The following is a 13,034-nucleotide window of genomic DNA, read 5'->3' on the forward strand; positions in this document are numbered from 1 at the left end:
TCCAGTATGTCATTTACACAAATGTGATGTGTGAACTTGAAAACCAGCAGGAGACATCTTTTTTTGAAAATGAACTAAATTTGCATATATATTCTAGATTGTTCAAAGAGGGAGAAGAAAGAGATGTAATTTTATGAAATTTGAATCGGGTAATTGAGGTAACTTGTTTGTGGAAGAAACATAAATCATTATTCTAGAATGGGATCTCGAAAACTAGGTGAACGTTGTAAGCTGAGTGCAATCGCTTATCTTATTTATTCATTTGAGGAATTTGATATTTCTAGGTAACAATGTTGTTGTTTTTTATTTCTCACTATGAAAGAGAGAACTGTCAGTCATTTATTTTACTCTACAAAGCAAAGTGCGTACTTAACATTGCCAGACTAAAATGAATGGAGAGAAATTGTGTGCAGGGATTGTGAAATTACTCTTCTTCTATTCATGTAGTACTGTACTGTGTCGATTATTGTAAATACACTAATCCCCCTCCAGGCATTAAAGGGTCATTGACAATCATTGACAATCATATTTTGATAAGAGCTTTTAATGTTCATATTTTCATCTTGAAGTTGAGCTCCTATTGTAGTCCCTGATCCCCAACCTGTCAGTAGTCATATAGTACGTGTTTTTATTTCCAGCACTCTGTGCAGTCTGCACACACAGAGGGTAGATGGAGAGCAGCAGGGCTTTGCGGACCCATAAGCCATGGTCTGATCCCTGACATAAACAGACAGGGACTCCCAGCCATCTGGCCAGATGAGACAGTTGGACGGGCACATTCTCTCTCTTTGACTCTCAATCGTGACTCAACACGACTCCACACACACACACACTGACACAATTTACACTATAGCTCTGAGGGTTTCTGTAATCTCAAGGGTTGCCGGAGAGCTCTGGTGGTCGCAGATAGTGACCTAGCTCACAGCTACACAGCTTCCCTCAAAGCAGTGCATTTATAGTCCAAATTCAAGTTCTCAGTTTCTGCCTGCAGGTTTTATTATGGACAGAAGGTCAGACAGCCAAGAAAGACTGAAGGAAGTGGAGATAATTGGGAAAGAAGGAATACGTGAGATTAAACAGTTTGAGATAGATGGAAGATAGAGAACAGAACACACTGGATGACTTATTAAGAGAAAGTCGGGTTACAGGGGCTTTCTTTGTATTTAATAAAGCAGCTTTGCGACATACAGTAACTACACATTTTGAGATGTGGTGAACATTTCTGCCGACTATAAAGGGTGAAAATGCATACTTAAAATTGGCGGCGATGCAGGGCCATGAAATGTAGCAGGAGTAAAATAAAAGGGGAGAAGAAGTATACTGCAAACTGATGTGGTATTTAATGCAGGTGTAAAAACATTTAAAAGAATTGTAATGCCTTTAGATTGAACAATTGTATTTAGTGAGAAACATTGAATATGATTATGATATAGAATATGATCATTTGTTTACAATAAGAACCTGTCGAATCTTATAATATATGACAATATGACATAAGATATAAAGATATTAAGTACAAAAAAGAATCAGTAACTCATTACTCTTGTTAGTTAAAGCTCAGTGTTTCTGCAAGCAACACAAGCACTATAGGTGTCCAGCCAACCAGAATTATGAATTCTCATTGGCCATCTATAAAAAACAAATCCCTACCAGCATGTAATTTATGTTGCATTTCCTTAAAAATGGCCCCTATATATATAAATCACATAACCTTATTTTAATAACTAATATCTTGAATGCACATAATCAATGTTAATACATCTCTCCCCAGGGCCCCCTTCTCTGATAAAAGATCAATCAATAGATAATTGCACCTCTACACCCACACATACTGAATACTTTATGCAGCAGGAAGGCTATAATCTTGCTCTGCCTTCATATCAATGCCACACTCTCTCCCAGCTCATGAGTATCTAATAACTTTGAAATTGAAGCACTGACTGAGGCCATCATCCATCTTCTTCAAGGCTAGTCTTTTCCTCAGCATTCTTATGATAATATCGCCCGTATTGCTTCCCACACATGCAGATAACTTGCCTTTCCCTCCTGGCGGTGCTTCACCCTGTGTGTTGAAAATAGCTGAGGCTAGAACACAACTTGTGTAACATTGATTTGAAATTCAATCTAGACAGCTACCTTGGGGCCCTCGGACGATGCTTAGATCCTACTCCGATACAGCAGCTGGAGGAAGCGAAGAAGCGTGGAGGAAAATAAAGAGGACTCAGAAGACAGGAATACACACAAAATGTATTAATACACTCACAGTATGTTGCTGCTTGCCGATGTAAACACAAGCACTTACACACACACAGCTCTCCAAGATACTTCTGAATGTTTTGCTGGTGACAGACAAGCACCTCTGACACAAATCACAAGGCTGAAGGGGTTTTATCTAGTCCTCCAATCCTCCACCTGTCTGTCACCTTCAGAGGTGTTGTGTGTACTCTACAAGGTGCCATTTACCTTAAAGTGTCCTGAATGTATGGCACTAATCACTAGTTTTTCTCCAAAACCTTCATGCACAAAAAAAAAGACTTTCAGTACTGTAGAAAAGGCATTCCATAGTACTGCTTTCCTAGTGTCAAGAGGGAGGGGAAATGTATGTGTATACCTTAGTGAAATTTGTTTTGTAACAATATCGGTGGGGAAAATTGGTCAGGAGAGAGAAGAGCAAGAGAAGGGAAGACAATGTCATAGACATGAGTACAGGGAAGGAATAAGTGGAAGAAAAAGAGAGGAGAGAAGCTGGTGGATGATATACAGTATAACTGGTGTTAAATGGGGTCAGGCTGCACAGTGCCCAAACATAATTGGTTAATCAAAGCAGGTTAGAAAAAAAAACAATCAGGGTTTAGTATTAATAAATAACCTTTTATCCTTCTCTCTCCTCCTTATGTGGGAAAACTAGATTTCTTCGGACTGCAAGCTGCATGACAACTTTTTTTTGTTATTCTCATTAGTTATTCTCTTTTTGTATTTATTTGACTTTTAACTGGTACGCTTTGACAGCTACAGTTCCTCTTCTTGTTTGGAGGATGAAATAACTTGTTATGGATCAGAACTTAGTTAAGCCCCAAGGACGCATTAGAACATCTTGGAGTTATAGTCACGTAGTTGATATGGTTGACTAGAAGAGAGCACAAGGGAACTGTTTAGTTAATGTGAAAGTGAAGAAAACATCTTCTAATAGTGATCGAAGTTTGAAAAGTCTTTAAGTTCTATTCAAAAGTCATCTGCATTAGAAAAAAATATGCTCATTAACAATAAATGGCCATCAGTGGTTCTTTCTCCACGTTATTAGATACTATTACCACATTACATAATTTACATCTGCCTACTTTAGGGCAGCAGAATCAAGTTGTGAACACATAACACAGACGTATCATCACTTTAAGTAGTTGATATAAATAGTTGTTTATTTACACAGCCAATAATTACAGAGCAACATTATTATTCACATGGAGTCGTGTTTCTGGTCCCCTAATGGATGTAAGTCTAATATTCACTCTCTTTTAGCTCTGTTTTTGGTCTCATCCAATTCCTCTACTCCAACTATCGCTGTCTTTAACTGCTAAATGTTCCACTGTTTTCACCAGCTAGCTGCTAACTGTGTCTGTCTGCTGTTTGGTGTTCAGCAGGTTGTGTACAGTGAGTTTTTAGAGCTTTTTTTGGGCTGGAAACAGCGGAGAGAGAAAACCAAAACTGCAAATTTGTTGGCTAGACAGCTAAACATTGATGATCTATCTCTTTCACAATCACACGCTGTTTTCACATTGTCAATTGATACATTGATATTAAAACATATATTTAGTTTATAGTCCCTTGCAAAATGCTACAACATTTTGTTACTACACAAAATTGGTTCTTACATGACTTAGTCGCCGATAGCAAACAATTTGTGTTTGTTTTATTTATGTGTGTGAGTGTACAAATGTTGCATGTGCTTTGACTCAGATCTCAGAGAAAAGCACTCCCCATGTCTTCTCAGCTACACACACACACAAACACACACACACACACACACACACACACACACACACACACACACACACACACACACACACACACACACACACACACACACACACACACACACAAACACACACAGAGGACTGAGGGCCAGACAGAGACAAAGACGCCTGTCAGTGGGGGGCTGAAATCTGCTGTGGATTACCAATAGATGAAAAATCTCCCATGTACCCTTTCTGTTCTTGTTCTCTAAGTTGGATCAGTAGCAAGATGCCATTACAGCAAAAGGGAATATGTTTTCTTTATATATGTGCTATCACTAATTTAAGCCAGAGATACAATTGTTTTAATTAAAAGTTTGCTTGCGCATGATGGCAACATCCAGTTGGAGTGTTGGTTGTTCAAGTCTATAGAAGTCTATTAGAAAATGACCCTACATCTCTCTTCATCTTACTTCAGTAAACATTGTCAACAAGAGTTTACGGTGTCAATCGCAACTTTCAAGTCTTTTTCAATACAGCATGATGTTTATTTTGTAAATTATGGTTCTATTTCGAATAAAATACACTTGAAAGCTAGATGTACTTTAGGGCGGGGCTACCTTTGTGATTGACAGGTCATTACCGCGGCATGGCCCGGTCTGTGTGTTGTCCGTGTTTTAATCATACAACTTTAACCCTTTCACAGTGTGTGCTCCGTTCATGAAAGTTAATTGTGAAATGTTTGGTCGCCTTGAAAATCCCTTATTCAGCGTTCCATTTCACTTAGCGCCAGCTCCTCGTTTCACTTCTGATTGCAAAAGAAGGAGTGTGCATGCAGAGTCTGGGCCACAGCTGTTGTTGCCGTGTTTGCCCCCGTCCCTCTCCCATCCCTCTAATATAACCCTCCACTGTGCGGGTCTCAGCTCATGAAAGAGTATTAAAATTGCTGAGTCAGCACAAATTGAGTTCACATAGGCAAGCAGTTCAGTTTCCTCACCTCACAAGCCGCACTCACACTCCTGAAGATTCTGCTGAGCTACAGTACGTCGGCTGTAGCCTAATCACAGTCTACTTCAGATAAAGGGCCTTTTATTGTCAAGGACACTCATTCATAAAGGGTGTGTGTATGTGTATGTGTGTGTGTGTGTGTGTGTGTGTGTGTGTGTGTGTGTATGTGTATGTGTATGTGTGTGTGTGTGTGTGTGCGTGCGTATTTGAGAGTGTGTGTTCTAGTGGTATGGCTTTTCACATCACAAACCTGCAATTGCAGTACATTTCAAACTCTAAGCTTCTTCCCTGACAGGAAATTGCATTTTACATCTTGGTAACCATGGCAACCAGCACCCCGTAATGCCTGTCAGTCAGGTTTATGTTACACATTCTCTAAAGAGTAAAGTGCAATCAGGGAAGAAGAAAAAAATCATACATGGGGGAATAGCATGGAAGCGGCATCATTACAGCAACTGACTGAAGGCAGACAAGCTTCAACTTCACTCTCTCACTTTCTTTTTTACTGACTTCCCAGAGAAAGTGACTTATTAAAGTACGAGTTATTGTTATTGTGAGGAAAAAGCCTACATTTCACCTCTCAGTGTTCAAACTTGAATGTCTTGTGCCACTTAGTCTTTTTTAGCAACACTGATAACCAACCTGTGATAAGGTGCTTTGATAAAAAGGCATATTTGAGTGCTAATAGGTGCACTGAGTGCTCCGGCTCATAAGGTCACCTTTTAAAAGCAAGGGCTCTTGCTCCCTTTTATTCTAGCCCTCCTTATCTTCACAGTATCTTATATCCCCCGCCCTGCAACCTGAACAAAAACACCATTAGTCCCCTCATTGCTCTGGGTGAGAAAGAAGAGACCACTAGCAGCAGTTGCTTTATGTGTAAAAGGCTGCTTCCTTGACATTTGAAAGCATAAGACATGTTAGTTTCTGTTGTCAGAGAGCATTTGGAGAGAAGGAGACGTGAAAACAGTGCACCCAGAAGTCCAATCCAAAATAATATAGGGGAGGAGGGGTGGAGCAGGAAGGGATACAGTAAGAGGCAGCAATGATTAAATGTGGGTGTGTCAGGTTTAGCTCAATCTCTAGGTATGGTGTGTATGCATGTGTGTGTGTGTGTGTGTGTGTGTGTGTGTGTGTGTGTGTGTGTGTGTGTGTGTGTGTGTGTGTGTGTGTGTGTGTGTGTGTGTGTGTGCGTGCGTGTGTGTGAGACAAAGAAAGTTTGGGAATGTGGAGAGTTGATTTCCTACTGCCAGACAACAAGCAGAAAGACAGACACAAAGAGGCTTCTGGCAGTTCCTGACTCAGATCCATGGCTTGGTTGGCAGGGATTCACATCTCCTGGGTGTCTTTCTGTGTGTGTTTGTCTGTGTGTGTGTGTGTGTGTGTGTGTGTGTGTGTGTGTGTGTGTGTGTGTGTGTGTGTGTGTGTGTGTGTGTGTGTGTGTGTGTGTGTGTGTGTGTGTGTGTGTGTGTGTGTGTGTGTGTGTGTTTGTTTGCTGAGAGGAACTGTGGGATGTGAGCAAGACTCTTATCCAGCTTGTCCACATAGACTTTGGTCTAGTGTGGCAACTTCTGTCCTAGAAAGGGATGCAGACGCTGGGATGAGTTTCGACCCGCAGGAGACGAAAATCCAATGAAAGCTGAGGAGATTGGCGCGGAGAAGAGCTGAAATGTCTCAAATGAAAAGATGGCGTACTTAACTTTGAAACACACAGTCATAAAGAGATTTTGTTTTGAAGTACCCTACTGATGCCTTACTGAGAGGATGGAACAAGCAAACATTGTGTGAATTCACATTTTCAACTTTCTCATCTTACAGCCCCAAATTTAACACGTATTTTTTCGGTTTAGGGCAGATAGAAATGTAGAAATGTTCATTCTTATCATGTCTCCTCTTGTTACTCTTATCTAAAGTTGAGAAATGAAAGGCCTTGACTGAAAATGGTCCTGCTGATGTTATGTTTAATGTTTTTTAAACCACTTTCGTTCAGGCAGACTCGGGAGCAGGAAACCCCTCCAGACTTCTTCTACTTCTCCGACTTTGAGAGGCACAACGCTGAGATTGCTGCTTTTCACTTGGACAGGTGAGTTTTGGCATCTTTTTTTTTTCCCTTGAAAAACCCTGTTATGTTGAGATTTGTGTCATCTGTTTGACTCATCTGTTTCCTGTCCGAGCACGTTTTCAAATCATCCTTCGCGGTCTGTTCCAGGAAGAATCACCGGTCGCACATGTCCGTTCATACAAACAGCAACACCATTAATAAACCAGATGTGCTCCTACATAGACTTGAGCTGTGAAAATCTGAATGGGATCCGATTTGGTACATGAGGGATTAGATAACACTCCGAGCGCTGGGATCATCTCCTTTTACTTGCTGCTGAGTATATTAATTTCCACATGGTCCTTTTATTCTACACACTTCAGCTGACGAGGTAAAAAACTCAACAGAGAGAAGAGTCAAATGTGATAGTGATAGTTTGGGATTGTGGGGGAGGCTGATTAATGGTGTACAGGTCGTCTTGAGGTCTGCTGAGGCCATTATAATTACCTCTCACATACTCACAAGTAAACACTCTCACTCTCTGTGAGATGAGGTCAGCGACATGTGTTTGCGTGGGCAGGAAGATGGAGCCAAACAGGAAATGACAGGCACAGCATGACCACCATGCGGGGTTGTGTTTTTTTTAGATTGCATGCACCATGCCGGGTTGCTTACCAATTAAAGACAAGTAACCTGACCACAGCAGCCTCTGGATACCGGTCTGAGCTATTACTATTACTAGTGTCTGGCTTTATGTTGAACCAGGAATGAAAAGGTCTGAGGTTAAAACTTTTTTTAATTTGATTTCTAATTTTAGACAGTTCTGATGTAATATACCTAAATGTCCTGAAGACGTAAGGTAAAAGGCAGCATCACTGCTTTCCAGTAACTACCTCCGGGGGAGTTTTACCATCTGTTCTTTGCCATACTGTGTTTATCATCTCTGTGAACTCATTGTGACTCAGGGGTGTGTAATAGGCAGAGTGCACACAAATAAAAGCCTGAGTGTGCTCTCACACACACACACACACCCACACAAAAGTGCTCCTTTGTCGCCGGGGCCCGACATGACGGTGCAGTTTGCAGCTCCTGAATGCGGTCCTCTGTAGGCTAAAGTTTCACCAACTCTGTTGCACTCAGCCGGTCTGTGTGTCTGTCTGTGTGTGTGTGTGTGTGCCTGCTCCCAGGAGGCTTAGCTTCAGTCTCAAATGGGTCAGGGTCATTTGGACAGCCAACATACACTAAGGCAGGCTACAGAGGGGCTGAACAGGTATAGTGTTCAGACATAAGAGCGTAAGAGCAGAATGAGAGAGAGAGATGGAGACCGAAAGGAAGCACAAGAGTTTGAGAGCATAAAGTGTAGAACTAACACAAGCATCTAAATATAGATTAGAGGCTTACGGTGTGTTTGTCTGTGTATGAGTGTGTGTTGGTGGGACAGGTGGGAGGTAGACACACACACCTTTTTTATCCTTGTTTATTTTTGACTCGGATGTTGGATGTCAATCAGTGCTGCTGTAAAGATAATGAATTATTAAACATCTTGTGGGCTGCGATGATTCAGATCAAGTCTGGATTGGAAACCACTAAACATTATTCGTCTGTAAAGAAAGAGTATCTTGATGTCTCACTTGTTCTTTGAGCTGTCTTTATTGTTTTACAGTAATGGATATAAAGGGAGCACAATTATATCCTGTTGTTGTGTAGGCATGCAGGTGATGAGCATTAATAGATAGATAATGCAAGCAGGAAAGGTGCAGACATCAAGAGGACTGGGTCAGAGCAGCTCACAAAGTGCAGGTACTCTGTGTTCATAGCTCTCCTGGTCGGCTGGGGATGCTCTTAAATTCTGCACCTCCTGAGCTGGAGGCTAAATATCTTATGCAGCTGCATCTGACTTTCAAGTCTGCAAATCCTGGTTTATTTTAAATGTTTAAACTTTAAATGTCTCTCTCTCTCTTTCTTTAGGATCCTTGACTTCCGGCGAGTGCCCCCAGTGGCTGGGCGACTTGTCAACATGACAAGGGAGATCAGGGATGTGACGCGTGACAAGAAGCTGTGGAGGACCTTCTTCATCTCACCAGGTAGAAGCTCTGCCAGCGTCTGCTGCTTGGGCTCAATAATGCAGCTAGTTGGCTGCATCACTCGTACTTAAGGGACAGAGCACCGAACAACACTGGCTTCACATGTGAGACACTGCAGCTTGAAGTAAACTGGATTATTTACAAAGTGGGGCATTTTTCTGTAGTTGAGGGTAGTCTGGGTTCGTATGTCCTGGACTGCTCTTCAAAGCAGTACAAATGGCAAGAATGTGAGGGTGGGATGTGGTGATAAAGAGAGCCATAGCCAAAAGTCCTCACCGGGTGGCACTGTTATTCAGCTTATTCTCAAAGCTTTACATAGTTAAGCCTGACGAGGGTTTTGATAAATATAAATACACACCTATATACAACCACTCAATAAAACGTATATATTTCCTCTTTGATTCCCCTTTAACACAATTTCTAAATCAGAGTGTTTTGTTTTTTCTCTCCTCAGCCAATAACATCTGCTTCTACGGTGAGTGCTCGTACTACTGCTCCACTGAGCATGCTCTGTGCGGAAAACCGGACCAGATCGAAGGCTCGCTGGCAGCCTTCCTGCCGGACCTGAACCTGGCCAAACGCAAGACATGGAGAAACCCCTGGAGACGCTCCTACCACAAACGCAAGAAAGCCGAGTAAGGAAACAACACACTCATGGATCTGTCAGCACACGTCTGGCCCTCTGAGTCAAAGTTTCAACTCTGCTGATTACTATGACTAAATATAGAAGCATTGATTATTTTTAAATATATTTTTGCACGCTCTCAGGTGGGAGGTGGACCCAGATTACTGTGACGAGGTTAAGCAGACTCCTCCGTATGACCGAGGCACTCGACTGCTGGATGTCATGGATATGACCATCTTTGACTTCTTGATGGGTAAGAGGAAATTTGGGAATGACATTACATAAATATAAATATACTGCATTCACAGATTAATCATTGGCATGTTTAGGCCTCTATTTAATCATGATATCATTAACTACAGTGTCTTCACATTAACTCCCCACTTTGCTCTCTCCTTGTTCAGGTAACATGGATCGACACCATTATGAAACTTTTGAGAAATTTGGAAATGACACCTTCATTATTCACCTAGACAATGGAAGAGGGTAAAGAAAAAACGGCAAAATATTTCACCCACTGAAAATGGCTGTGTTTAACATCAGTTTAACATGTGACATTGCAAATTATGAGATATTATAGTAAAATATTGATTAATTAAAATGTTCCCTATCTACACACTTTAAACATTTCTCATGAAGCTCGAGAAGCTTCATCAGAATCAGTGAAGGAATAGGATGAATAGCAAAGTCTAACATTGTGTTTGTGATGATTTCTGCAGCCATCTTTTGATCCTTACTTTCTCCCTTGTAGTTTTGGAAAACACTCCCATGATGAGCTTTCCATCTTGGTGCCTCTCAGCCAGTGCTGCAGGTCAGACTTGTTTGTTGTTTGGGAGTTTCTTAGGTGCTTTTAGTTGGGTTATTGTTTCAGTCAGTCAGTCCTTCCTTCAGCCTTTCCACACCAGAGCAAGATATCTCTTCTATTTACTTCTCCTTGCCTTGATCTTCTTTGGAAATCAATATCGCACAGACAATGATTTGTAATGTATTTGTGACCTGCCTGCTGCTCCATCACCACCATCAGTCCCGAATCTACAAAAGTTATGTCTTATGTATAATGTGAAGATTACTATGAAATGTGTTAAACCCTTTTCCAATTTTGGACACTGTGAGATTTTGTCTTGCACTACCCTTAGGCTTCTCAACTTAATTTACAAAATATTGTCTCAATGGTAAAAAATGACACTATGCTTAACATCAGAGAAAACCTCCTAATGGGCCTTTCACACTGAGCGCGGTTCAAAATTCAACCGGATTGAACTTTGGGCACAGCGCTCGCCGAGGGGCGCATGAAAATGGGTTTTAGAGTACAGTAAATAAATTAACCTTTTTTACATCTTGCTGACTTTTGCTAAAGTAACCATGACATTAGAAAAAGTGAAACGATGCATTTGTTTATATTTCACTGAAATCTGTACATCACCAGGGTACAAAGCTTAGTTTAGGGTCATTTTACTGCATCACAGCAGTAATAAGATCATTTACACGCCATAAAGAAAATAAGACAAAAATGAGACAACATAAACATTTCTTCAAAGCATTGTTTCCTAATGGGAAACAATGCTTTAGAGGCGGGTCATCTGATATATCTGATATAAAGGTGCTGCACCCCTAGTTCTCTCTCTGCTGAAGCCATGAGTTTACACTTCAGTTGTAGGTGTAGATCAGATTTTTTTCGATGTAAAGGACTGTAAAACAATTACTGTGTGCTGCAGAAATACATCTGTTAATTCCATGCACACGCATCTATCGAGTAAAGGCAAAAATGGCAAGAAAGTTAAACTAATATACATGTTCACGGTAGGAATAAATACAGCAATACTAGAGAGTAGAGTTTAATTTAAAATATCCTCTTTAATTACACTTTCCAGGGTGAGGAAATCTTCTTACCTGCGTCTCCAGCTGCTGGCCAAAGAGGAGTACCAGCTGAGCTCCCTGATGGGGGAGTCCCTGCTCCGTGACCGACTGTCCCCGATCCTCATCCAGCGTCACCTCCATGCCTTGGACCGCAGGCTCCGGCTGGTGCTGCAGGTCCTGGCAGGCTGCATAGAGAAAGAAGGTTATGTTAATGTTGTGGAGGAAGATCTAGGCGGGGACACAGCCACCCACAGGAGCCCAGGCCACAGGTAGTGAGGGCGAGACTCTGAGGGGACAGAAACCACCATTGACACATGAACAATGGACCACGTCGGTGGCTGCTCGACCAATGGGATTGCACCAAAAGTCCCGCCTCTGATATCAAGCTGAATTCAGTGAATTCCAAGACTTGCCATCATTGCCTCTCTGGTAACTGCTTTCAAGTGTGTTTAAAAAAGAAGGAAGGGACCACAGATGCCATGAAAGACTGTGCTCACACAGAGGCTTTGTATTTGTTAGATACAGATGTATTTTTGTTGTATGGGACAGAAAGGAACCACTGCTGTGTTCAGATTTTATCCTGTTTGTTTTGAAAATGGAGGGTATCAGTTTGTTTTATGTGTTTTATAATATTATTGCATAACCAAATGAGAACGTACTCTGACTTGGGCAGCATATGGTCAGTAAAAAAAGCTTTATCAGTTATTACGATGGATGAAAAGGTTGAGAAAAAGTGTGGAAGGTTTTTTATTTTCTCTTTGTAAAACATGTCAGGCCTGGGACAAACCAACTTCAACCAGGAGAATAAGAGTTTCCAAACAGTGTATCCTCTTTATCTATATTCATAAGCATTTTTGTCTTGGCACACACTCGGAACAGACCGATTGAAAATCACATACTTCTGAACAGCATAAATCTGAGTGCAAGTATATTTGACACTGTAGTTCAGACAGTACGTTCACTTTGCCTTATTCTGATATTGTATCTCTCTTTTTTACTTTCCCATCTTCTCTGCAAGTCTAGCTTGCGCAACATGCAGTACAACAGCACTACATTATAATAGTATTTTCCGAACCAAAAATAATGCAAAGAGACCAGTGCTCATTCATTAAATGGTAATTTCCATCAAATTCAAATTTTTCTTACACGAAGACCTGAAACATCTGGAGTTGTCTGTTATGATATCATTTTACAATGAATGCATTACAAAATGTTACAGTTTGTATGTTACAGTTGTTATGATATTTCATGTTCAAATGACTATTTATTGGTGTGTCACAAAGAATAAGAGTGGTTTAATGAATTCTATGTTACGTTGTTTTATATTTTGGGATATATTTACCTTAGTTACCTTAGCATTTTGGATGCTATTTAAATTGTCATTCCTTTAAATACAATTTTTTGTTCACATCATAGGATAACAACACAGCTATATGATTTCTGACATTAAGTTGTGCCATTTAGTTTCCACC

The 13,034-nt window shown here is 40.9% G+C and overlaps 1 protein-coding gene across 1 annotated transcript in view; it reads left to right on the plus strand.

Moving 5' to 3' along the window:
- fam20ca (FAM20C golgi associated secretory pathway kinase a) overlaps positions 1–12,818 on the plus strand; it is a 35,566-nt gene extending 22,748 nt beyond the window's left edge. The window contains exons 4-10 of the mRNA XM_054607671.1: positions 6,946–7,038; positions 8,965–9,080; positions 9,535–9,715; positions 9,849–9,958; positions 10,110–10,191; positions 10,457–10,516; positions 11,577–12,818. Of these exons, the coding sequence (XP_054463646.1) occupies positions 6,946–7,038; positions 8,965–9,080; positions 9,535–9,715; positions 9,849–9,958; positions 10,110–10,191; positions 10,457–10,516; positions 11,577–11,835 (901 nt within the window). The 3' untranslated portion in view covers positions 11,836–12,818. The remainder of the gene's footprint in view (positions 1–6,945; positions 7,039–8,964; positions 9,081–9,534; positions 9,716–9,848; positions 9,959–10,109; positions 10,192–10,456; positions 10,517–11,576) is intronic.
- The last annotated feature ends 216 nt before the right edge of the window (positions 12,819–13,034 follow it).

The sequence above is a fragment of the Anoplopoma fimbria genome, chromosome 11 (genome assembly GCF_027596085.1).
Source record: "Anoplopoma fimbria isolate UVic2021 breed Golden Eagle Sablefish chromosome 11, Afim_UVic_2022, whole genome shotgun sequence".
NCBI classification, from domain to species: Eukaryota; Metazoa; Chordata; class Actinopteri; order Perciformes; family Anoplopomatidae; genus Anoplopoma; species Anoplopoma fimbria.